Here is a 25,184-nt window from a genome sequence, read left to right as displayed (position 1 = left end):
ATAGACCAGGGGTTTCTTATCTGTGTCACCTTTGATTACTGTAATTGAAATCCTGCTCTGATCTGAGCCGTGCCCGAACGTTTGTGCTGCCTGTACGGCTCTCGGCTCCAACAGCAAAATGACGTTAATAGATTTTAAAGCCAGGCAAGGCCTGTAAGAGCATTTCTGCCTGACCTCCCGGATGGCAGCCGACAGCCACCACTTACCCCAGTCCCGCGCTGCGCTGCTGGCACAGCCCTGTCATCCCCCTGTGACTCATTTTCCCTCCTGGAAGCACAAATCCTGCCTTTCCCCAGAGCTGCTCATGTGTCTGTGCTGGGTAGCATGCCTCCTCCCACCCCTTTGGAACTGAGCCTGCTCTCGAGGGAGGCAGGGTCCAGGGGTTCTGGTGGGATCACAGTGGGATCGGCTTCCCTACTCTAGCATGAAATTCCCCATGGGAAGCATTGCCCTTTTCTGGCATCTCCTGGCCAAAAGGGCAGCAGGGGGACCTGCTGCCAGGCAGGAAGCAGGGGATGGAAATGCCACTGCACAGTCAAAGATGCTCCTGGCTTTGGTGCCAAGCTGGACAATCAGCTGTGGCTGGTGGCATGGCTGGCGCTTTGTCACCCTCCTCATCTTCTTTTGTGAAGCTGCCCGTGGTGTTTAGGCAGAGGCTGCGGCAGAAAGGGTGACGCCAGCCCAGACAGCGTTTGAGGGCAGGAGCCGGGAGGACACGCGCGCTGGCACACACATTCCCGCAGTCTGGCTTGGCCAGCAGCCGGCACAGGGAGCCAGCCAGCCCTCACCACTGTGGGACAGCAAAGCTGGTGGCTCCCTCTGGGTTGGTGAGGTTTTGCTCAGCCAGCCTGGCCTCTGGGACACGCAGAGGTGTCCCAGGTTCAAAGCAACATCCCAAGAGGATGGATTGCAAATCCCAAGGGCCTGTGCCCGACAATCAAACCCTGCCTGTGCCAGACAATCACCCTGAACCCCCAGGTTTTTCACGCTGGCAGCTTTTTTCATGACCACACTGCTGAGAGCCAGTCAGCTCTCTGTGTGCTGACACAGCAACCTGGGCTGGCACCAATCTGACAGAGCCATCCCAAAACTTCATACACTGGCCAAAGGGAAAGCAGGCTGGCCAGACAGCAGGGCACTCCAGCACCCCACCACCAGCACACAGTCTCCCCCTGGATCCTGGCTGGCCGAGCAGCAGCGTTTCCTCTCACACTGGCGGGTCATGGGCCGGCAGAACACACAATGCTTGGGGTTATCCAGGCCTTATCAGCTCTGGCCATGCAGTGCAGGCAGGAAAAAGGTTTCAATCCCAGCCGAGCCCTGTTTCCGTCAGGAGCCATTCCCTCTGTCATGGGGGAGGGCTGGACCATGCTGTGCTTTTGACATGGGGACCAGTGAAGCTGGGCTGTGGGGAGAGCAGGACCACAGGGCTCTCATGCTGTACCCCAAAAGCATTTCCAGGCTCTCCCTTTGTGCTGGGAAAGCTGCCTGTCTCCGAGCAGCTGTTCCTGCCCCAACTTTACACACCAGAGCTGGTGAGTCCCAGGAAAGGGGCTGCCTTTAGGGTATGCAGCAGAGGTCTGGGCTGGCTGAGACATCCTTTGCTGGGGGTCACTGCTCTCCATCCCAGGGAGGCATTCCAGAGCTCTGACATGCCAGGAAAATGCCTGCTCAGAGCTGTACAGGCAACCTGAGAAATTCCACAGCAAAGGTCACCAGTGCCAGCCACAGGGGGGAAACTGAGGCATGAGGAGATAACATCCTTCCCAGGGCTGCTCCAGCCTCTTAAAGCTGACTGGAGGAAGAGGACTGCGGCACAGGGTCTCTCTTAGTTCCTCAGCCCAAACCCACAGGATCAGGGAATGCCTGGCCCCTGCTCCTCCAAACCCTGCAGCAGCACACGGGTGGAAAGGGGAGGCACTGGCGAAGGCTGGGCTTGCTGCGATCCCCTCCTGCTCCATGATTAATTGAACACAGGCTAAAATTAGCCTGGAGGCAGCACCCCTGGGTCTCCCAGCAGCATCCCACTGCCCGCCGGCTGCCTGCAAGTGGGTCAGGCTGCAGCTCCCTCCCACCTGGGCACCCTGGGTGCTTGGGGGACCGCCATGCTCTGCTGAAGGTGGGAGCATCACTCCTGGCTCCATGGCACAGCTCTGCACCTCTCACCTCCCCACTGCCACCCTTCCCGGAGGCTTTTCCCTCTCTGGATTCACCGGGCAGGGCTGCGTTATGAGGAGCAGCTGGGAAGGCACAAGGCTGCCTTTTGGGATGGCAGGAGTGTGGATCCCCGTCATGTTCCTCCCCATGCCTTCAGGGATCTGTTATTTTTAGCCACTTTCTCTACCTCATGTTGCTAGCTCGGCTCTGGCTCTTTTTCCTCCCCTTCCCCAGCGTTAATTTGTTTCCTCTGTATTATTTGCAGATTTGGGGAGGCAGAACGAGGTGTTTTGGCACAGGGGACCACTCAGCCATGGCTTCTTCATGCTGCTCTCCACCCAGGGTTTTGGTTGGGTTTTCTCATGGTTATTTTTAACCCACACCAGCAGCTCTGAGGGGATGAAACACCAAGAGGTAATGAAAATTTGAGGTTCCCTGTGGCCCATGTGCCCAGCCAGGTGGGAGGATGCTCGTGGTTGTGCAGGGATGCTTCTGGGGAGCCAGGGCAGCACCTGGACACAGCCCCCAGCTGCACCCTCTCTGCTGGATTACATTCAATGCCTCCTGCTCCCTCCTGACCCCCCTGCTCATCCAAGTCTGCAACCTCCCCCGTGCCACATCAGCTGGGGAGAGTGGGGAGGCTGGGCTTTTCCCTTGGATCCAGAAGAAAGCAAGCAGGGAGAAAGTTAATTAAAAACTTCAAAGCCAGATCCTTCTAATTTGGCTTAACACGGCAGTCCTGCTCAGCGTTGATGCTGTCCCAGAGGTGCCTGCTGGGGCTTGGGCTGGGCAGTGCCCAGAGTGTCACATCACAGGATGTTCACGGGATTGTCACCCACCACTGCCACCCTGAGCCCTGGGGATGGGGTGCCACAGAGCTAATCTTGGGGCTGGGCACCTGGGCACCAACCTTCCCAGGGACTGGATTTTGAAGCCACTGGAAGGGCGATTCCATGGGGAGGCTGTTCTTCAGTTTCCCCATGGCGCAGGGCTGCCAAACCTGCTTGTTGGGAAAATGTTTTCAAGGCACCTGGGGTGGTGCTGATCCCCATATCCTGGCGTGATACCGCTGCCCCACGTGAAGCAGGGCAGGGCTGGGGCTCCCTGGGGGGAAGCAGAGGGTGTCTGCCTCAGCAGGGTCCAGCAAAACAGCGGCCCTTGTCCTAGGGTGAGGACCTGGCACCACAGATCCTGATCCCTCCAGCCGCTGCTCTGAGGGAGGTAGGCGACATCTTCCTTGCCCAGTTCTCACTCCTTTCTCCAAAAGGAGCCAAAAATCCTCTGGTTTTTTCCAGAAATCTACGTCGCAGGACAGTGAGGCTCCTGCCCAAGCGCTCTGCCGCCTTGCTGTGCCTCCTGCCCCCACTTTCAGGTTTTTTTGGTGGTGGGTTGAGGGTTTTTTTCAGAACTCTTTGGCTGCATGGTGAGTAAAGGCATCCTGCTGTCTGAGGGCTAACGGCTTGTTGGAGAGATAATAAAGCAAAGGGGAGTAAATTAAAGTGACTATAAATAGCACCAGGAGAGGAAAAGGAGATGAAGTCATCTTCCTTCAGCTGAGCTGGTATTTGCATCACTCCTTCCCTTTGCCTTCCCCTGCCCCCTCACCCTGCTCGGGAAACAGCCATTCCCAGACACTGGGATCCTGCTGTGAGCTCTCTGTGCCCGCCTGGGCCCCCATGGGGCTGAGAAATCTCCCCCTGGGGTGTCTGCCCAGTGCTGGGGACTCACTGGAGAGCACAGTGAGGTGGCCTGAATGCAGTCACTTGCCCCCAGGCTCTGTGGCATTGCCCTATGCAAACCAGAGCAGGGCCCTATGCAAACCAGTGCCTCCAGCATGACCCCAGTGCTGCATCCTAGGAATAGCTTTCAGGAGCCATCACAAACCCATTTTCTCCTTTGCAGCTCATAAAATGGGCAGCTAAAGAGGCCCCCAGGAGCAGCGCCTGGAGGAAGGGTTGCTGCAAACCCAACAACAGCAAGCTCACCCAGAGAAGCCCCTCCAGAAACCAAATTCCATAATTCACATTTTTATTCTTTAAGATTTTAATTCAAAAACTCCCCTATCAGTCCCAGGAGACATGGGAGAGGAAGGATCCTGGCCCTGCAGGAGCCTCCCTGGAATCAGCAGAGAGCTTCAGATCTCTCCCCAAACCTCTCCATGCCAAGGAGGCCACTGTCCCTGCAGCCCCAAGCAGCCCCAAGCCCCCCAGCTGCCCCCTCACATGAGGTATATTTACATGAGTCAGAATGAGGTCACACCACGGTTTCCTTATGTCAGCTACTGACTCCTATTCCTGTGCTAGGCACACACACACCCGTGTTATTGCAGGGTATTTATAGCTATTTTACATGTATAATTATAAAACCACAACTCCACACACACACAGAAATAATCCTGGTGCCGGGATGCGGGGAAGTGGGGCCAGGCTGATGGGAGCAGGAGCAGGACCTGGACCGCACCACTAATAATAATTCTTTGCACTTTATATATAGCCCCTTTCATCCACAGCTCTCAAAATCGCTTTGCAGGCATTTAATTAAGCTTCCCAACATCCTAATGTGATGACAGCCAAGTAATAATATCCTCGCTTTTAGGTACAAAGAGAGGGGAGGTGGCAGGACTTGCCTGAAGTCCCACAGCGAGTCCAGGTGTCCTGTGTCCTGCCCTACTCTTGTGTTGCCTCAGAAAGGGGATGAGGACCTCAAGATCCTGCCCAAGCCCTCTCCTCAGTTTGGGGTGGTGACACGGTTGACATTACAAAGTCTGGGGACGGCAGCAGTGACCCCAGGGACTGCTGGGCTGCAGCTGCCCATCAGCTGGATCAGCAGGTGGAAGAGACAGATGCATCCTGACAAACTCATGGGTGTGAGCTTGGGGGAGAGCAATAAATGAGATGACAGGTCTGAAAGGGCTGATTTACGAGAAATATTAAGAGTCGTAATCCAGCCTGGCCTGGCCATCCCCCAGGGAGGCAGGGTGGTGACAAGGACCCAGAGACATCACAAACCAACAGGATTCACTGGGGCCAGCGCCAAGATATCTCCAAGCAGGAGAGCTGGAAGCAATTGTGCCTCTCAGGCATCCAGGCAGCTCAGTGTGGGGGAATAGATGGGTCTCAGTGACAGCCTGGAGATGGGATCCCACAAGAATGGGTCTCTGTGGTCCTCCAGGTCTGAGGTTTGTGCTCCCCTGAGCACCCTCCCATGTACATCACTACTTGGATTGACCAGTTGCCCCAATCCTTGGAGTGCTGCGGAGGGCACAGGGAGCACGGGCTTCAATTTTGGACAGTGATGGGATCACAAGCTGCCACCCAGCAAGAGTGACACAGCAAGAGAAGGTGGCACCAGAGCAAAAGAGTGAGGAGGTGCTGGAGACAAACACTGGTGTTGGCAATGAGAGGGGCAGGACAGCAGCCCTGGGGGTGAGGCTCACTAACATCTGCAGAAAAAGCCACTCTCCTGACTGCTGTCCATGCATGGAGAGGTGGGGAGCAAGTGCCTGTCCTTATCCCCACCCTGGGATGCCCTGCCGGGGAGCAGCAGTGGATGCAGGGTGATTCTGCACACATGGGGACTAAATGCAAGTCAAAAAATCATAAACCCTGATTGGATCTTGTAGCAAGTACCATCCTGCCATTTTATGGTCATGCTGCTATTTTTTTGCCTCCCAGATTATATCCAGATCCCTGTTCTCTGAAACAAGCTGCACACTAGCCCCCCACCAAGAGCCCCCAGCTCATACCAAGCCCCCAAGGTGAGGGACCAGAACCTGTTTGCATCACAAACCCAGGGACCAGACAGCAATGACAGAGATGTGAAGCCAGAAAACATCTGTGAACCTTCTCAGGGGCTGCAAGAAATGGCCCCAAATGAGTGTCTCTGAGGAGAAAGGAAAGAGGGAAATGGGGCAGGAAGCCAGCATGGCCTGGGCACTGCCACAGGGAAAGAAGCACCTCCTCATCACTGAAACTGCCCCATGACGTGCTGCTGTCACTGCTCTGAATGCCATCCCTGCTGTCCCCCCTCCAGCCAGACGTCTCTTACCAGGAGCTGCTGGCAGCTCTGCCACCTCGCTGGCCATGATGAAGGACTCGAGGATCCTTGCACGGAGCTCAGGGCCTGCCTCGGTGCTGGGAGGAGAAGGAGAGGGGTGTGAGGACACCAGCAGTTCCACCTCCCTGAAGACCCCCAGCTCCCTGGAACAGCAGTCAGCTACCCAGTGGGTCTGCTGTGGGACTGAGGCATTGCTGTGGGACTGAGGCAATGCTGTGAATCCCAGTGTGTGCATCGTGCCTGCTCACTGTGGGCACGGGTGTGATGTCTGGGCACCACAGCTGGAATGGCAGCTTCCACATCTGGCCTCCCCCTACGGAGAACACTCTGCCTGGGGCACTGCTGGGCTGTCATACAGCAGAACCAGCTTGGTTGGGAGCAGCCTGTCCATGGGCACCCTCCTCTCACCCTCCCTGTCCCGTGCACGGCAGGGGAACTCACCTGGCCGCCCCAGGGCGCAGCAGCAGCTCCCCGAAGAGCTCCCCGAGGAGCCGGGGCGAGGGGCGGCTGCGGGGGCTGCCCTGGCACAGGCGACAGAAGTGGTGGGCGAGCTGGCGCAGGAGCAGTGCCTGGGGCTGGGGCAGGGCTGGGGGGGCCAGCAGGGCTCTGGCTCGCTGGCCACACTCCTCCAGGCCTGGGGTCTCTGTAGCAGAGGGGACACAGGAAAAAAAAAAAAGGTCAGTTTGGGAGGTCAGGGCATCGCCGTGCCTCTCATGGGAGCTCAGCACCTACCAGCACACAGGGCATGCGCTGTGGTACTTCTCTACTGCTCCTAGAGACCCAAAAATCCTGACCTCAACCTCTCCCAACACTATTTCTTTACAGCCCATCCCTTTTTAGACAGGCCATGGGACTCATGGATATCCCAGGGTCTGCAGGGATTATTTATTCAGGGTCTTGGCCACTTCTTTCTGGGGTTGGCGTGCCCCATTTACCCACTCACACCACCCCAGATCAGGTTGTCAGGTGCCTTTAGCACATTCCTTGTGTCAGCACATCCAAGGAGGGAGCTCAGAGGGCTGAGCTGCTCACCTGGTAGGGGCTGCACCTCAAAATCCCTCACTGCTGCTCGAATGGAGAACATTCTATGGTGCACAGGAAAGCCATAATAAAGGCAGAACAAAGCAGAGGTGGGAAAATGGTCACCAGCTTGAAGATCCGCTGATTTTAAAGGCTCAGCCTTCCCCTGCAGAAACAGTGAGCTGGGAGGGAAAAGGGTTTTTAGGAAGAAAAAATAATGTGCACTTGGGCTGCAGGTGGGGCTGCAGTGAGGCTCCTGCAGCCCCCTGCATCATGGTCTCACTCCCCATGAAACACAGCACAGGGAGAGCTGACTGGGGTGCAGCTGCTTCCAGTGATACTGCAATTGCCCATATGGGTAAAATCAGACAATGGCATTGCACATCACAGAGGTGCTGCCAAAACCACTGTCACGGGTGCCCTGAGCAGCCCACAGCCCACGAGCTCGCACCATGTCCCCAGTGCCCTGTGGCAGATTTGGCCGGGGCTCCCGGGTCTTGTGAGCTGTGAGCTCAGTGCCCTGGGACTGCGATGCTGCCCCAGGCACAGGAAACAGCCGCTCTCCAGCCATCCTCCATTCCTGCCTTGTCCCAGCCCTTTTATCTGCTGGGGACAGGGAAGTCCCCAGGGCTGGGCTGCTCTCAGCCGCCTTCAAAGCCCGGCTCGGCCGGGGGCTGACTCAGCTCCCCGTGGCTCTTTGCACCAGGACTGAGGCTTGGCCAGTGCCCAGCCAGCTCCTGACATCCATCCTTGGAGCCAGGGTGCACCAGAGCCGGAGGGGCAGGGGTCTGGGATCCCCTCCAAAGCAGGTCTGCAACCCAGCTGTGTTGGCGATGGGGTGTTGGTGAGCCCTTGTAGCCAAGAAACTGCTCCTGAGGGACGTTTAGCTTTGCTCCAGGGCCTCCCCTGCCACACTTCCTGCATTTTTTGCACCTTTTGCGCCTTTTGCGCCTAGAGGATCCTGCAGGAGAAGGCTCACAGCCAAAGGGGGAATTTGAGGATGTTTTTCCCTTCCTTTTGAAGGTGGTCATCTTGCTGCTTTCCCAGCTCTCAGCCTCAAGCAGGGCAGAGGAGCCTTGCAGGGCAGGCTGCCAAAGCCCAGCACTGTCTCCTCAAAGACTTACATTTTAATTTTTTCTTTTAAGCCCCAGAGAAATCCTCTTCCCATTGGTTTCTCCACCATCCTGCCCCCTCCTCCTCCTGCCCCTGTTGTGCCAGGAGCAGAGCCCGCTGCAGCACAGGCTGCAGGGAAAGGCGCTTCCCTTTGAAGTTGCTTAACGAGGCAACCCAGCTAATTGCTTCCTAATTGCGTTTTTATCCTTGGAAGGGAGGCAGCCTTTGATTTCTCCTCTGACGGGTGAGGGGAAGGCAGCTTCTCTGTGCCACCAGCCCCAGGGGTATTTCTTCTGGCTCTGTGTCTCAGCACAGGGCAGGGAGGATGGGGTGTGAGTTATCCCTCACCTTCTCCCTGCACCCTTTTGTCTCACTGGAGGCCACAAAGAGCCCGTGGCCTTTTCCCATCAGGACATGGCAGGAAAGGCCACACTGGTCTGGGTACTGGTGATCTTTTAGTACCTGTTAAGGCAGCCAAGAATATGATCTGCCCAAGCACTAATCTGGCTTAGGATGGGGAGGTGATGCTCAGGGATGGAGGGAACTGCAGCAACTGCTAGTGAGATGAGAGCTGCTGTGGAAAGGGAAGAAATCCTGGTTTCACAAGCAGCAAGAGGTTCAGGTCCTGTTGAACACAGTGGGCAAGGGTTTGCTGTGTGCCTGGTGATGGCCACGGGCCCTCAGGCTGGGAGGAGTTGAGTGGCTCTGTGAGGACTCACTTGAGATGGGTTTTGGTCTGGCCCCACTGTTGGGATGGACCATGGGCTCTGCTGACCCAGGTATGAGCCCTGCTCTGTTTATTTGAAAAGAAATCAAATAAAACCAAAACCTTGATGGTCTCTTACATTTGCACAGAGCCTGAAAAGCTTGCAGGGATCTAAAGGCACTTCCTAATGGCACTAAGCTGAAAAAGCTGAGAATTTTTTGTGCCCATATAAAACCAGGAGTTAATGAGATTACAGGAAAAAATTCCCAGGCAGCAGAGCCAAAATATTATAATAACACTTTCTTCTGGGGCCAGCATCACCCAGCCTTGGCAGCTGCCTGTCCTGGCAGGCAGCACCTCCTCCTCCAGGCACTGCAGAGGGAGAAGACCACGCTGTGGTGGGGGAAAAGCAGCCCCCTGGATCTCCCTTCTTTCCCAGAGCATCTCCCAGATGATGCTGTGCTGCTCCAGCACAGGTGATGTTCCCAATGGCCTTTCTTAAAATCTGCCCTTAGTGCAGTGTTGGGCAGGGGAATGGGGTCAGAGCCACCCTGGAGATGCTGGAAAGCCTTTTTAGGGGCTTCCCAAAGTTTCTCCAGCTTCACAGAGGTTCCAGGTGTGGGGGCAGCCCATGTGTGCTTACCTTGAGCCATGTGGACCAAGTCACTGTAGAGAGCTGGAGGGATGAGGGGTGTGGGGAGCTCCTGGAGGTACCACTTCAGGGCATCTGCCAGTGTCTGGGCCTCGTACAGGTCCATGTCCACAGCTGAGGCATCTGGGGAGAGAGACACAGGGAGCCCTGAGCCCATGGTTCTTCCCTCTGGCACAGAGCTTGGAGCTCTTCCTCCCTAAGGGCCTTCCTGCAGACACGGGGGCTGATTTCTGTGCCCATGCCCCCCTCTCCCCAGTGGGGCAGTGCATGATTTCACTGCCACCACTCACCCAGCAAATATTCCTGTCCCAATTTCCACTGACCCCGAGTTCCACGTGCCCAAGGAGAGCACGAGGCAGCATCTCTGCTCTGAGTCAACTGTACATCCAGTGCATGGGACAGGGAGCCTCACCATCCCACTGGGGTCCCACTGCAGGGGACTGAGCAACTGAGAACTGCCCCAGGAACCTTCCAGTTGTCAGGGCCAGGTGCCATGTGCCAACCCCAGCCCAGCAGGACCTGCTTGGAGAAGGCATCCGTGGAATGGGGTTATGGTTCCCAGACAATTCAAGTTGCTAAAGGCCCATGTGACCCCCAGTAATCCCAAAATGCTGTGAATGTGCCCCAATTGGCATCACTTCTCCCAGGCCTGAAAGGTGGCTGCCCTGGGGAGGTGGTGAAGGATGCTCCAGGAATGGGGGAAAGCCCAGGAGGCCACACAGCCTGGGCTCAGGGGCCCAGGGGTCCTGGGATCAGGACAGAGGCAGTGCTGGGAGCAGAAATGTCCCATGGCCTGTCAGGAGTCAGAGGGTGGGATGTGGCTGTCTGAGCCCCACGACCAGGCCAGCACAGGGACATTGCTTCACCATGGTCCAGGGGGAAGAAGCCTTTCAGCATCCTTTGGTATTGCCTCATGTGTTTGTCTTGGAGGTCTCCCATCCTGGCTGGGCTGGGTGGTGGCTGTCTGGAGGGTGATGGTGCCTTTTGCAAAGATCTGAAGGTTTCAAAATCTGGCTTTGGTTCAAACTGGACCCAAATGCAATATTTTGAAATTCTTCTTCTTGGAGGATTTGGAAGGTGAGGGGTACAGGAGGTTGGGAATAATTTAAAAAATGAACTTATTTGAGATGGTTTGTAATGATTAATTAAAAAAAAAAAAAAAAAAGTAATTTTCTTAAAGATGCTGTGTCAGGCCCCAAATTGCCTGGAATGACACAGAAGAGTGTGGGCTTGCTCAGAGCAGGCTCTGAGCCCCCTTCCACTCTGCTCACTGGATCTTTACCCCCCCAATGCAGCTTCACTGAAATTGGAGCCATTTTGGGAGATGCTCCATCTCCCAGCCCAGCATCTTCCAGCAGAAAATGTTGTGAACCTCCAACCACTCCAGCTGTGCTTCCTTCTGGGGCAATAAACCCAAAAGAGGGGAGCAACCCTCTTTCCTAGGACAAGGCTTTAGAGGCACACATTCAGAAGGGCTGGGATGGGGAGCAGCTGGGAGAAGCTGTTTTTGAGCACCTTGACCTTGATCTCCTCTGGTTGGAGTGTCCCTGCTGTGCACCAGGCAGCCTGGGAGCCTGCCTGCCTGCGTGGGAACACCGAGCTGCAGTGGGTCCCTTATGGCCAGTGCCTTCCATTTGGCTCCCAGACGGAGAGAAAACAGATTGGCCAATGCCTGAAGGGAAGCCTTTAACCCAGCCATTGGAGACGCTACCTCATTGTCAGCAGCTGGGAGCTGAGTCCCGGGGCAGCCTGGGGACAGCCGGGACAGATGCCACCATGAGCCATCCAGCGTGACCAAATGTGACCCAGGGCAAACGGGGTGCTGCCCTTCTGGCACCCCAGGAAGTCACAGCATCTGCCCTTGGCATCGTCGAGGTGGGCAGGGCTGTGCCAGCTGCACCCTGGCCCCATTCTGGTCCGTGTTCATGCTCCCATCTCCCAGCCACACTTCTGGCCCTCCTTGGCTGGCCAGAAGGGTTATTTCTGCCAGGCTTTGTGGAGGCATGACGGCCAGTTCCCCATGTTTGGTAGCAGTTCCCCTGGAGCTGTGAGCTGGCAGGTTGTCTTGAGCTGGGCAGGTGGAGGAGAGTGGGGTCAGGGATCCCACAAGATGCTCCAACACCTGTTTTTGGCTGAACGCTCACAGTGCATGGCTAAAACCCAGGGATGCTGCTGGGGGGTCCCAGGGTCTCATTGCGCTGCAGAGAGCTTCTCCCATCACTGGAATGCACCGAGCAAACCCCAAAGCCCTTCCCGCCTGCCACGAGGCTTTCTGCAGGGACCTGCCACTCGCCTTAAGGATGCTGGCACGGATTGAGGAGAGCAGCCACAAGCTGTTCCTGCGCAGGGAAGGGGCCCTGCCGGGCGCTGGCCCCAGGCGATCAGCCCCGGGCTCCACCGTGGCCTAATTAGCTTGTTTGCCTCGTTAGGCATGAGCCTGGGGGGGTGTTCAAAGGGAAGGCTCAGCCGGTTTCAAAGCGAGATTCAAAAAACATCTTTACACCCAGAGAGAGGCGCGATGGGGAGAGCAGGGGGATTCACACGGCGCTGACAGAGACTGATTGCTGACACCGTTCTCTGTTCTCCGTGGCACTGCGACTAGAAGTAGCCATTAGCCTGTTATCCCTGTCCTCCTGGAAATGCAGTGGCATCCTCCTGCCCCAGGAGGAGTTCTCCTCCTGCCCCAGGGGCTGCCCTGGTGAGCTGGGCTCCCCATCACGCTGAGAGCACAACGGGGATGCTCTGAGCTGTCCCCCAGCACCGGCTGTGCCCCGGCAGCTCGGGGAGGCTCAGCCGGCAGCAGGGGAAGGGTTAACCCCGGAGCCTTCCCAGACAATTACCACCGGCCTGACCCCACGGATGCTGCTCTCTTCTTATCTGAGGGAAATGATAACCAGCTATAAGAAGTTAATGAAGCTGCAGGATGAGTCAATGCTCTCCTGCTGCTCTCCAGATGTTCCCATCCTTTCCCCAGGGGAATGATGGAGGAATGACGGAGGGATTCCATCTGCCTGCCACAAATAGAAGGAAAACACCCCAAAACCCCAACCTCGACCCCATGCCAACCCCCTCCAACACACAACCTGCTTGCTGACCTGCTGGCAGAGCAAGCATCTGGGGACCAGTGGCTAGCATGCCTTGCCCATGGAGGGGTGAAAAGCAGGAATAAATTTTGTGCTGGGAACAGGGTACGTGGGATGACCAGAGGGAAGAGCTCCCAGCCTCCTCCCACTAGGATTCCAGACCCCACATCCCAGCGGAGGCAGAAACGTGCTGGAGCTTTGGGCTGAGTCAGGCTGGGCAGGAAACTCCAGGAGCTCTCCCGCAGCTGCAGCCGGCCCGGGAGGCGTGAGTAAGGCCGAGTTTCGGTAAATGAGGAGGATGTTTAGCCACAGGGGCAGGGGGGGAAGTGGCGGCTGTTCTGAAGGAGAGGCTTGAGCAGGTCCTGGTAACCAGCTGTCCCCTGCATGTGGCCACAGGTGACGCTGCTCCCACAGCCCTGAGCAGCTCGTGGGTGACAGGGTGCAGGCCCTGCCCAGCACCCTGGGCCCCTCTCCCCGCAGGGAGTCCAGCAGGCTGAGCTGGACCTTGGCCACCGAGCGCTGCTGCAGTGAGATGCTCTCAGGTGTGTGGTCCCTGTGACAGAGGGGCACCCAAACCACCCTGGGGATGACTGAAATACCGGCCTGGGAGTTTCCCTACCCCTTCCAGACCTTTTAGTTTTAGTTGTCAGCGGGTGCTAGAGAGATGTCCTTGCTGTCCAGTTGTGGGGGCTGTATGTTCCCATCCGCACGGATGCTGAGCAGGCACTCGAGCTCCTGGGCATCCCACAGTGAGGGTTTACTGGGAAACTGTGCACCGAATCAGGGAGTATTTCCCAGCTTTGACTCAGCATCATTGTAACATCTCCCAGCCAGCCTGCTGGTACCTTGTGCTGGCGACTTGGCAGCTGCCAGGACACCCCCTGCCCATGCACAGGAGCTCCTGCCAGCTCCAGACACTCTCCCAGCTGGGCTTCACCCCAGCGTACCTGGCTTGCACTCAGCCAGGGTAGGAGTGCTGGGATCCCCTTTGAGGGGGCCCACTGAGACTGCCTTCCCCCACCTCACCTTCCCTAAGGCAATCCCCTTCCTCAGTTTTCCCAGCTGCTATGGAAGGGGATGGCAAAAACTCACCCCCAGTTCTCCCTGATGGGTCTGGCAGGGATGTCTCTGCTGCTGCCGTTTATTTACCCTTCTTTCATCACCACCAAATATAAGAGATGAGCTCATGCCTCTCGCCAGGCTCTGACGACACGGGGTTTATTTCCACTGCAGGTATAAATAAAAAGCAGTGCCGCAGGCACCGGGGCGCCTCACGCTCGAGAGGAAAGTCATCCTGGTGGAATGAGCTTGCCCAGGGGAAACCAGAGCCCTTGGGGGCCTCCGATCCCCTGTGGCATCCCAGGGATGAGGATGGGGATGCGCTCCCTCCCCGCGCATCCACACCGTGGTGACGGGGGCAGCGGCGTGAGACCCCTCCAAGCCGCTCCTCACTCCCCGACCCTTTCTGCCTAGCAGCAGCTCCTGGCAGCCCCAGCGGAGCCCCGGGACCCACGGCGTGTCGCTAATCCCCACCGAGAGCTGACCTAATTCCCGGGCACGTGAGCGTGTCTCCAGGCAGAGCGCATGGGAGCGCGCAGGGACGGCAGCGCGCCCGGCACGCCCGGAGACACCGGCTCCAATCGGCCGCGCTCTGCCGCCGCCTTCCCCGGCAGCCCCGCCGCTGCCGCTCCTGCCCGGCCCTGACAACAGCGGAGCCGCTTCCCATTGCTGCGCTTGTATCTGGGGAAGGGTCTCGGTGTGTGTTTACAGTGTCTGCAGCTGCGCTCCAGCGCCCCGAGCAGAGCGGGGGTTATCCAAAGCGCGGGGGAGGGTTCAGTGCTCCGCAGCCATCCCGGGAGGGTTCGGTCCCACCGGAGCCATAGGGAGCACCCACGGAGCTCTGGGGTGAGGTCTCTGTGCACTGTCCCCCGCCAGGGAGGAGGGATAAGGACGCAGACCTTCCCTGCTAAGGGGTGGCAAAGCACTGCCTGGACATTACACACAGGACTTTGCAGCCATTCCCAAGCCAAACCTCCCCCAGCTTGGGTCCCTCAGGTCTGAAGGGCTCCAGCACCCACCAGCCCACCCACAGCTCCGCTGCTACCACCCAAAGAATGTCCCAAGTGTCCAGCAGCAGCAGTGAGAAGGCTGCCTGCCACGTCCCAGGCGTGGACAGAACCCTGAGCAAGCCTGGGGGGAGAAGACATCAGGTCGGGCACCGAAGGGGCTCATACACCTCATGTCCCTGGGCACTGTGGAGTTAGCGGGTGATTTGCCCCTTCCCTGTACTCCAAACAGCCCCTGAGCTGGGGACAGCAGCCCAGGGACACAGGGGACAGCAGAGTGCTGGCAGCTGGAAACTCTTGGGGTCAGTGTGTGGCCCCACACCACAGAAATACCCCAGGGAGTGAAGCAGCTCCCACCCAGGCACTGCAGGGAGTGCTGGGGGCAGCAGGGTGAAACTCTGCTTTATTCCTCTTTTTCAGGCTCACACTCTTGCCCTGACACTGCAGCAGGGCTCCTGGCTGGATGAACACCTCCCAGCCTTTGCTGAGCTCCCCCAGCCCCCTGTGAAGCTGTGCCTTTTCTTTAAGTCCCTTTTTGGTGCCACCCTGTGACTCTGATTCTCATGTTCAGTGATGCTGCATGCCCCCCTCGCCTCTCTTAATTGTTCTTGCAGCATCCATCATGGAAATACCAGTTTTGGTGCACAGGCTCTAGACAGCAGTCAGATGCCACTGACCTGCAGAATGTCACCAGTGCCAGCATGGGGGGGACAGGCTCAGCTCAGGCTGTAGAGCCATGAGGAGCCACTCTGCCCAATGCTGCCATGAGGGTGGGAAACCTCCATCCCAAACCTGGCTGATGACCAGCTCAGGGACTGCCCACAGGTAAGATCCCCCATGGTAAAGGCTCTAAAAGGGCCAGGGATGGGGAAAGGGTTCAATCAGCACAACTCAGACCTGTGCCTGCACTGCCAGCCCTGGGAACACAGTGCCCACGGGCTCCTAGGGACAGCCAGGAGCTGACTTGCACAGCTCCTTGTGTCCCAAGGTCCTCCTCTTTCTTCCCACTGGAAATTCAGACGCTCTTTCAGTGCAGAAAACATTCTGAGTTCTCCAACACATTGAGATATGGGGGCTAGAAAACCAACATCTGAACTTTTCCAGCCCTTGCTCCTCTTCCATTGCACTCTCTAGCAGTTTTCCTGCCACCACTGCCAAACACCAGTGGGATTTGGGTATTCACAGGGAAGCTGAAACCCCCGGTGGGTACCCGGTTTTCCCCCCAGCCAAGATGTGGTTTGGTTCCATCAGCCACCAACCCTGGCTCTGATTTCTCCCCATTCCCCAGGATGAAGCCTGTCCTTTGCAGGCAGGCTGCTGGCAGAGAGGGGAGGCTGGAGGGGAAAACCACCAGGAGCACGGGAGGAAGGGAGATGTGACTCTGTCTTCTCACCCACAGGGTAAGCAAACTCCAGTATTCCAGCAGGGCTGTTCCACTCCACCAACTGCAATGAGAGGGGAGACAAAGCAGAGCTGCTCTCCAGCCCTCCCCAGCCCAGAGTGGGCTCCAGCAGGGTCCTGGGGAAGCACCACAGGGTCTGTGCTCTGCAGGAGGTTGCAATAGGAGCAGGCTTGGCCTCTGCTGGGATGCTCGACTCAGGCAGGAACGTCATTCCCATCCTGTTGCAGAGCATCCCTCTGGCATGGCTGAGCATCAGCCCCTTCAGCTGAGAGCTAACAAGTGTGAGACTTGTCCTTCCCCCTCCAGCTCTGGGGAGCTCTGCCTTTGCCCAGCTCAGTGTTGCTGAGCACAAGGGGCAGCCCCCTGCAGTGCCCAGTTAAAGATTTCAGTCCCAGAGGAGATGTCCCAGAGGGCTTGGGAGTATCAAGTCTCCCAGGGCTGCTGGTGTTTTTTAAGGGCTTTCAAATGTTTTGAAAACCACAATGGCATTTCTCTGAGCAGTGCTGGGCCCTGCCATGGGAGATGGACAGACCTGGACAGACGACAGCAAGTGCCCAAAGCTCTGGCCACACCAGTGGGGTTTTCACTGGGCTGGGAGGATCTCCTAAGGCCGAGCAGGATTTTGGCAGTAACTGCACTGGTGCTGCTCTGTGGGGAGCCCTGGACCTGCCTGGGATGCTGCACCAGCTGCATGGGAAGAAGGGAGTACCTGTAACTCCTGTGTGCTTGGAAAACAAACCATCCTTCTCGTGCTGGTACTGCTGCCCAAGCCCAGCCTAGGCATCAGTGCCCAGGGCAGTCCAGGGGATTGCTCTCGGATGCCTTCACCTCCTCCAGAGCTCAGCCAGTAAATCTGGCCCGGGCTACAAGGCTGTGAAGAAGATCACCCGCTGCTCTGGGCTTCCTCAGCCCCCAGATGAGGAGGAGAGTGGGGTGATGGGGTTAGTGCCCCTCAGCCCCCAGCCCCCATCACCGCCGCGGGGAGCGCAGCCCTCCTCGGGCAGCGGGGAAGGAGCATCCCTGGGAGCTCTCCTCTCCTGCATCCCTCCTTCCCCGCCCGGCGGGACTCGGCTCCCGGTGCGCGGGAAGCGATGAGGTCATGGTGCTTAATATAGCGATTTCATCACAGCCCTTCTCCCCAGCAACACCGCCCGGCTCCCGCCGCCCCCCGGCCGGCAGCGCCCGGCATGCGGCGGGATGCGGGGCCGGCCCGGGGCTCTGCGGGGCCGCCCGTGCCTGGTGTCACAGTGCCGCCCTCTGGGCACGGCGGCCGCAGGATGGGGATGCTCGATGCACCCCCTACCCCCCAAAAAACCCAGATTTGGTCGGCACGCTGGATCCATCGCGTCCTTCCCGCCCCGCGCGTGCGCCATCCTATCCCAGACGCGGGTTTAGAAGCAGGTATGGGGAAATGGTTTTCTCCTTCCCCCCACCCTGCTCATGCCCCTAAGTCCTGCAGACAGCTTCCCATTCTTGTAAATAATGAGTTTCCCCTTCCTCCTTCTTCTTCCCTATCCCCAAGACGCTTTCTCCCTGCCCTGCTTCTTAGATACAAACCCCAGAGATTTAAAAAATCAAGTATTTTGTCCCCCCCCCAACCCCCCCAAAAATATTCTCCTGAAGCGCCCCTGCCCTGCACCTGCACCACTTTTATCTGCATCACACGGGGAGAAGAGGGGGTCGGCATGCAGGCAGGGCCTCAGAGAGCTGGAATTAGGGGATGTTGGTGCTGTAACCCCCCCTGCCGGGGCAGCATCGCCTGCACAGCCCCCTTCCCTCCGGGGAACTCACCAGCCAGGAGCGCCTGTTTCAGCTCAGCATCGCCCAGCACGGCGGGGCCGGGCCTGTAGAGCACCTCGCTGTCGAGCCCTGGGACACGGCCGGGAGAGAGGGGTTAGTGCTGAGCCCACCTCGCCCTTCCCGACACGGGGCAGGCGGAGGGGCCGGGAACACCGCGCCCCCCGCCCTGCCCAGCGGGCTGGGGGGAGTTTGGCTCCGCGATGCTCTTGGGGCGCTCTGAAGCGGGCAGGGCTCCGTGGGCACCCGCGGGTGTGCCCTGGGTGTCCGTACCTTGTTTTTCCAGCGCCTCGATGAGCCTGGCCACGGTCTGCAGCGCCTGCTCGGGCAGGGCGGGCTGCTCGCTGAGCTCTGCCTGCCCGGGATGTCCTGCGGTGAAAAGAAGGGGAGAAGGAATTTGGAAATTCCTGCCTGCAGGAATTCTGCTTTCCTCAGCTGCCCCAGGACAGGATCAAGCTGCTGCTTTGGCACAGCCACAACCAACACTTTGGCTCATGCACGTCTAATTTTGGAGCAGTTCTCCCTTTATTTTATCCTCTTTTTGCAATAAGAGTCACCGTTGGGGGCTCAGCTGCTTGCTGAGATGCAAAGACCTGCTCGGGCATGTGCCCTGCCCGTGGGGAATGTCCCATCCTGGGCATGGAGATCCTCCAAGCCAAAACCTCTTCCCCACCTCTCTTTCCAGGGCAGTGAGACTGCCCCTGCCATCACCCACAGCCCACAGTGACACGAGGCAGGAGCTGGGGACACAGACCTGTGCCCAGCACAGACACGGCTCTCTGCAGCTCTCACCTGCCCGGGCTCTCTGCTGTGCACAGCAGGGTTGAGCTCAGGCCCAGGGAAGAGCCAGCCTCCCCTTGGCTGGTGCAGACCTCCCTCAGCCCCTAAAACCCTCCAGCCAAACCGGGGTCAGCACAAATCCCCGTGTGCTGCTCACTCCTGGCTTTTAGAGCAAGGACACCTCAGTGCAGACCATGGCAGAGAGGAGCAAAGGCCTGGCAGGCAGGAGAGCAGCTGTCCTTACCCCAGGGCTTGTTGTATCCATCCATCCCTCTTTATCACCCCAGCTGATAAACCCCTCCTGTGGGGGTTAAACCCAGCAGAGACCTTGGCAGGGCAGTGCTGGGATTTCTCCCTGCTCGCTCTTTGGTGGCCATGAGAACCCAGAACAGCAGGGGCAGGCGCTGGCAGGGGCTGCACACACAGGGCCGTGTGCGACTGCCGCAGCACGGACAGCCTGTGGAAAGGCCAAAATAAATATAAGAGGGACTTTGGGCAGGGCCAAGCTGCCTTCAATCTTCTGCAAAAAACACAACCTGGCTGCAACAGGTCGATGCAGGCTCTGATCCTCACTGTGGCGGTGCCCTGGTGCTCCCTGGAGAACAGATAATGATGCAAACCTGCCACTCCTGGGTGGCTGATCCAGTCCCCAGGCATGGCCACGACCCCCAGGCACAGCAAGGGGGTCCCCTCTGCCACCCAGTGAGGGTGTGCTGGTGCCTTGGGAACAGGGAAGGTTTCAGGGTTAAAAGCAAACTGCATCATGTGAAGCTCATGCAAAAATGTCCCCACTGCATGAGTGGTTTCGTAATTACGGAAACTGGGCTTTTCCTCCAAAGCAATGGCTTGGGGAAGAGGTGGTGACTGCAAAAAATAACTTTGTCCTGACTGGGAACGGCAGGAATGGCCCCAGGCTGTGCCATGCTGGACACCAGCATCCTGATGCCCCAGGGGAAGTGGAGGTGGTGCCTTGTGGCAGTGGTGCTGCCCAGGACAAGTCAGGGGCAAAACAGCCAGCGAGATCCCCTGGGACTCAGATCTGCTGCAGAGCCATTTTCGGGATGTTATTTAATTAAGAGAAGGACCATTCCTCCCTGCAGAGCCAGCCCTGGCTCCAAGGCATGGCTGGGACATGCAGTGTCTGTCATTCAGGGCTTCCTCCATGGCCTGAGCCAGCTCAGGGTCCCTGTGTGGCACCAGGGCTCGGTGAGAACTGAGGGCACTCTGGGGTGGGGGGAATGGGGTACACTGCTGCTGCAGAAATATAAATTTGGGTGCTTTTTTTGCCAGAAAAACGTCCCTCAAACCTCAATCTAGAAATGGAATCAGTATGGGAAGAATTAAAAAAAAAAAAACACCAAAACCCACCAAACTAAAAAAACACAAACCAAAAAATCCCAAACCAAAACAAAAGTACCTTCTCTTCCAAGAGGATGTCGGAGATTTTTACTTGCAGGGGAAGCCTGTGAGCTGGGAGGTTTGGGTTTAAACTGACACAAAATAGCACACACTGCTCCTGTGCTGCAGGAAGACGTGGTTGTGGGACAAAACATCCCCTGGTGAGGAGCCTGCACACGCTGGCATCACCCAGGACTGGCACCCCAGGGAGGGGCACCCCATGGCACAGCACTGGGAAGGCAGCACCCAGTGTCCCCCTGGACAGCCGGGATGGACACCTGGCCATGGCCAGAGCACGTCCTGCAGCCTCCCCAGCCTGGCTTTATGGCTTTTTTCCCTACTAAAAACTATGGATTTTATGTTTTAAAAATTTTGTTATCCTTTCACCTGAGTGCACGCAGGGCTGGGGTGCCTACACTGAGACCTTCCTGGTGGGCCAGGATCTCCGGCCAGGACGCGCTTCCTGCTGCGGACATTCCTCGGTTTGCAGGGAATCTCCACATCCCCAGCACCTCTGGGCAGGGGTCCCTGGGCACATTTCCCTTGGAGAGGAGCCCGTGGCACCCCCTGCATGAGGGGCAGCAAAGGCAGGAACAAGAAGGTGGTTTCACCTTCCCTGTGAGCAGGGCTGGAGAGCCCTGGGGTCTGCTCCGGTCTGCCCCAAAATCTCCACACAGCACTGAGTTTTCCAGGGCTCTGCCTGCTGAACGCTCAGAGGGCTCACCACTGAGCTGGACTGGCCAGGGGGCTCAAACCCCTCATCTGGCAGGATAAACACCCCAAAAAGTGGCCTCCACCCTCCTGCAAATCCAGCACGTAGCTGCACACGGAGCCTCACCAGTGCTGCTGGGACTGCGGCTGCCGTGGCGCACTGGTCGGGGAGGAGCACCTGCATTTTGGGGAGGGGAGGTGTGGGGGGGCCCAGCGTCCTTCCCGTGTGGGGAGCTGCATGGCAACCCCACACATGGACACGGATGGTGCCCAGCCCAGGAGCCAGGTGGTCCCCCCTCAAATCACAGTGACAAGGGGGTCCTGAACCCTCTTTTGGAGGGAGACAGGCTCCTCATCAGTGAGTGCCCCTCTAAACCCAGACCCAGCAGCACAGGGGCTGCTCCTTTGGTTACCACACTGGTCCCAGACTGGCCAGGAGGGTGTCTGAGACCAGACCAGCAGCTGGGCAGGTTCTTCTGCCGCGGCTGAAGGCGATGCCGCTCTCCCAGCCGCAGGCCAGCACCGACAGCCATTTCTGCTCCATGCATCCCGAGCAGGGGAGCACCATGGCTTTGACTGGGGTCACTGGCATGTGCCTGGCTGGAAGGGGGCATTCTTACTTTGGTTTTATTTCTTTTAGCTCCTGTACACTGTGGAACTGCTGTGAAATCCCTCCTGGCCCCAGCGCACTTGGCCACGGTGAGTGCCGAGGGCAGAGCCGGCTACACGAGCTGGGCAGATCCAGGCAGAGAAATGGCTGCAGGCCCCTGTGCCAGGAAAGGTCCTGCCAAGTGTCCCCCCAGCGCTTTGCTGCAGCCCCCAGGGACACAGGAGCCCCCCAGGGACTCAGCACACCGCTTGCCAGGATTGTCCCCTGTCCCAGCTTGCACAAAGTGACAGTGAGGCTGGGAGCTGGCCCAGGGCCAGCACTTGCCCGGGCACTGAGAGCAGCCTGAATCAGGTGCCGCAGTGGTGGGGAGAGGAGCACTTGGAGAAAAGGTCTCTGGAGACCACCATGGGGCTTTCTGCTCCTCTCTGAGAGGCCAAAGAGGCCTTGCATCTTCTCCTGTGCTCTCATGGATGTGGATCCCTTTGGACACTCCATGCCAGCACGGCAGCCAGCCTGGGATGCTGGTGAGGAGCAATCCCTGCAGCATGTTTGGCCAGGGGGTAGCAACACTCTGGGCATCCCCTGCCCCTCCTGAGGCTGCCTCCATACACCAGGGCAGATAAATTCCCAGGACAACTTCTTTTTCTGGGGCCGGATCCCCATCCCGAGCGTGGTTTCCCACCGAGCCACGTCAGCTGCAAGCATCCACCCGGCTCCACACCACCCTCACCATCAGGTGAGGGGACACCCACCCGTGGGCTCCCCCCGTGCTGCTCCCCTCACACTCACCCCAGGGCGTGGGGGTCCCCGCGGGTGGCAGGGGCAGGGGCCGCGGCCGGGCCTTGGCGGCGGTGGCGGCGATGCGGGCGGGACCCAGGTACTCCACGTAGGTGCCGGGGAAGTCTCCGCGCTCCTTGGTGCGCTCGTTGACGCCGTGCAGCCACCCCTGGGGGTTGCGCTCGTCCCCGTCCTTGTAGTTGGGGCTGCTGAGCAGCCCGGCCCTGCTGACGGTCAGCACATCCCCGGGGCACAGCGCCAGGTCCTCCTCGCGGTCCTTCTGGTACTCGTAGAGGGCCCGGTACTGCAGCCCGTCCGAGGAGGCCATGGCGGGCTCACAGCGGGCCCGGCCCGCCGGGCATTGGGGCCGCTCGGGGCAGCTGCGGCTGGGCCGGGGCACTGCGGGGCTGGGAGCGCTCCCTGCCCTGCACACACACGGTGAAAACCTCGCTGCTGGCAAATCTGCGGGATGGAGAGCGGCTGCTGACCCTCCCAGCCCAGAATTGCTGTGGGGCCACAGCAGCGCCTGGCACTCGTTGGCTCAGGTGCGGGTAAGGAGCTGTTTCCTCACCGGGGCAGACGGAGGGGAGCGAATGAGGCTCTTGGGGGTGAGGGGACAATCGGGGTCCTCGTTAGCCTGGCTTCATCCGCACCGTGCTGGGGACATCCCTCCCCTGCCGAGAGAAAGGCAGCGCGTTAGTGACCGAAGCTGTGCCCGCGCCCGGCCCCCGTGCCCGGCCCCCGGCGCAGGGAGAGCCCGGCGGCTCCCTCGGCTCCTGCTGCCCAGGGAGCTCCCGCCAGCAGGGCTCGGCCACTGCACGCAGGGAAAGTACCGGCAAGAGTCTGGAAAGTAGGGCAAGAGATCACGCCACGGGTTTTTAAAATAGACATATGTGCTGAGAAACCTCCTGCCGCACGCAGCTCCCCTCCGGCAGCTCCAGCCTGGCACTGCCGCACGGAGCTGGCAAATGAAGATGTAGCTTTTTCATATGGGTTTGGTTTAGGGGTTTTTTCCTTTTTTTTTTTTTATTTTTTGGTGCATTTTTATGTATTCCTCCAAGAGTGACATCATCCCTGGGGGGAAAGACTGTGCTGCTGCCGACCCACTGTCCCCCAGCTTCCAGCCGGACCCCGCGAAAGAGGGAAGGAGGGATGATGAGCAGCAGCCGTCTGTCTGTCCAGCCATCCACCCGCCTCCCAGAGCCCTCCCGCCGCCCCTCCAGCCTTACCGGGCGCGGTGGCTCCAGCGGCGGGAGCAGAGAACGGGAGCGGAGCGGAGCCGGCTCCCGGCCCCGCCGAGCCGCGCTCCGGCGGTGATGTCAGCGTCCCTCCTCCTCCTCCTCCTCCTCCCGCTCGGTAGCCGGGTGGCCCCCCCGCCGCAGCGCGTCGGGGGGCGGGGGGCACCCGGCTACCGAGCAGGAGGAGGGAGAATTGTAGGAGTAGGTGGATGACTTCATTCCCAGATGCAGCATCTCTGCTCCCAAATTGCATCCTCTGTAGGATGGAGATCTCCCATCTGTGGGTCTCCATCCATCCTCAGGGGTGCTAAGGGACAGGAGGGGACCAGCACCCCATGGACACCCCCCTTATATCAGGCAGATCTCCCTGAGCACCCACATAGAATCGCATCCCTTAACCAGGCTGAAAAACACGCACAGGACAGGCAGGAGACGTCATGGAGAATCCCAGCTCAGGGATGCTCTGGTTTCCTCACTCTCCTCCTGAGCTTGGACAAGCTATCCCAGTATTTGTCTGTGAGGCACAGGGAGATGGATGTGATGTTCCCAAAGGCTTGCTTTGGTTGTTGTTCTTTTTTTTTTTCCGTAAATCCTTGTTTCTCATGCTGACTTCTCTGAAATGGTTGTGGCTCCTTGTCTTTGCTGCAGGTTGGACATCCTAAAAATAGATGGTACCTAAAACACGGGCTCTGGGAAATGCACGCTGGCTGAATCCAAGCCACTGCAGGCAGCAGTGCAGGGGTGGCATGAAGTCCAAGGAGGAACACCAGGTTCTGGGAAAGCTGAGGAAGCAGGCTCAGAGGCCAGCAGAGCAGTGCAGGAGATGTGTGACCCCTCTCATCCATAATTTCAGCAACCCCCCCGCTCCTTTCCCTGTAGCGCATGGCCTGACGGTGCAGGGCAGCAGCATCCTGGGGGATTCCTCCTCAGCTGCACTTCCTCGGGCAGCACACAGCCCCCAGTGCCCCACTCCCCAGCTGGATCCAGCCCAGCTGCTGGTCCTTGGGGATTACAAGGGATGTTTCCTCCCTCATTCCATTTCTGCTGGCACCACGCTGCTGTCACTGCTGGTGGGACAGGGTCAGAGGTGGCTGTGAACAGCCAGGTGCTGCCCTCCCCACAATCCTGCTTCCCCAGCCATGATCCCTGTGCCCCACCAGGGGTGAAGAGGTTTTGCTGGGTGTCTGGAGCCCTGCCTGGTCTCCCCAGCGTGTCCCCAGTCCTGCAATGGCTGGGTGGGGCTGAGCATCACCCCAGCTCTCACTGGCTGGCTCCTGTCCCAAGAACCCCCAGAGCAGCCCTGACACCCCATTCCAGCTGCTCTGCACCAGGATCATTCCCAAAACTCTGTGCCCTGGGCTGCCCCTCACCCTGTGTCACCCGTACCTGGTTAATTTAAACCCCCTCACCACTCCAGCCCAGGGTTTGGCACATGCCCCAGGCTGGGCAGAGGGCCCTCAGGAGCACCCTGTGAGGGCTGCAAGAGGTGCTCCAGACCTTCACTGCTATTGATTGAGCCAGAGAAGCTTCTTGTCAGGCCCTGATTAATCCACCCTCGCTGGATTAATGAGCAGCACTCATGGCAATGAGAGCTTTGCCGTGGCTTGCCTGGCCTTGG

At 58.5% G+C, this 25,184-nt stretch overlaps 1 protein-coding gene across 1 annotated transcript; it reads right to left on the bottom strand.

The window, feature by feature from the left end:
• Window positions 1-5,938: 5,938 nt before the first annotated feature.
• On the bottom strand, window positions 5,939-22,656 carry LOC115906403 (phosphatidylinositol 3-kinase regulatory subunit alpha-like). The gene is made up of 7 exons (XM_030953553.1): window positions 22,341-22,656; window positions 18,326-18,421; window positions 18,047-18,124; window positions 9,696-9,827; window positions 6,655-6,856; window positions 6,205-6,290; window positions 5,939-6,039 (listed from the first exon to the last, which is right to left on the bottom strand). Exons 1-7 carry the CDS (start codon window positions 22,654-22,656, stop codon window positions 5,939-5,941), a joined length of 1,011 nt encoding a protein of 336 aa, XP_030809413.1.
• Between the last annotated feature and the right edge of the window lie 2,528 nt (window positions 22,657-25,184).

The sequence above is a fragment of the Camarhynchus parvulus genome, chromosome 8 (assembly GCF_901933205.1).
Source record: "Camarhynchus parvulus chromosome 8, STF_HiC, whole genome shotgun sequence".
Classification (NCBI taxonomy): domain Eukaryota; kingdom Metazoa; phylum Chordata; class Aves; order Passeriformes; family Thraupidae; genus Camarhynchus; species Camarhynchus parvulus.
This window is presented reverse-complemented; position numbering and strand designations above follow the sequence as displayed.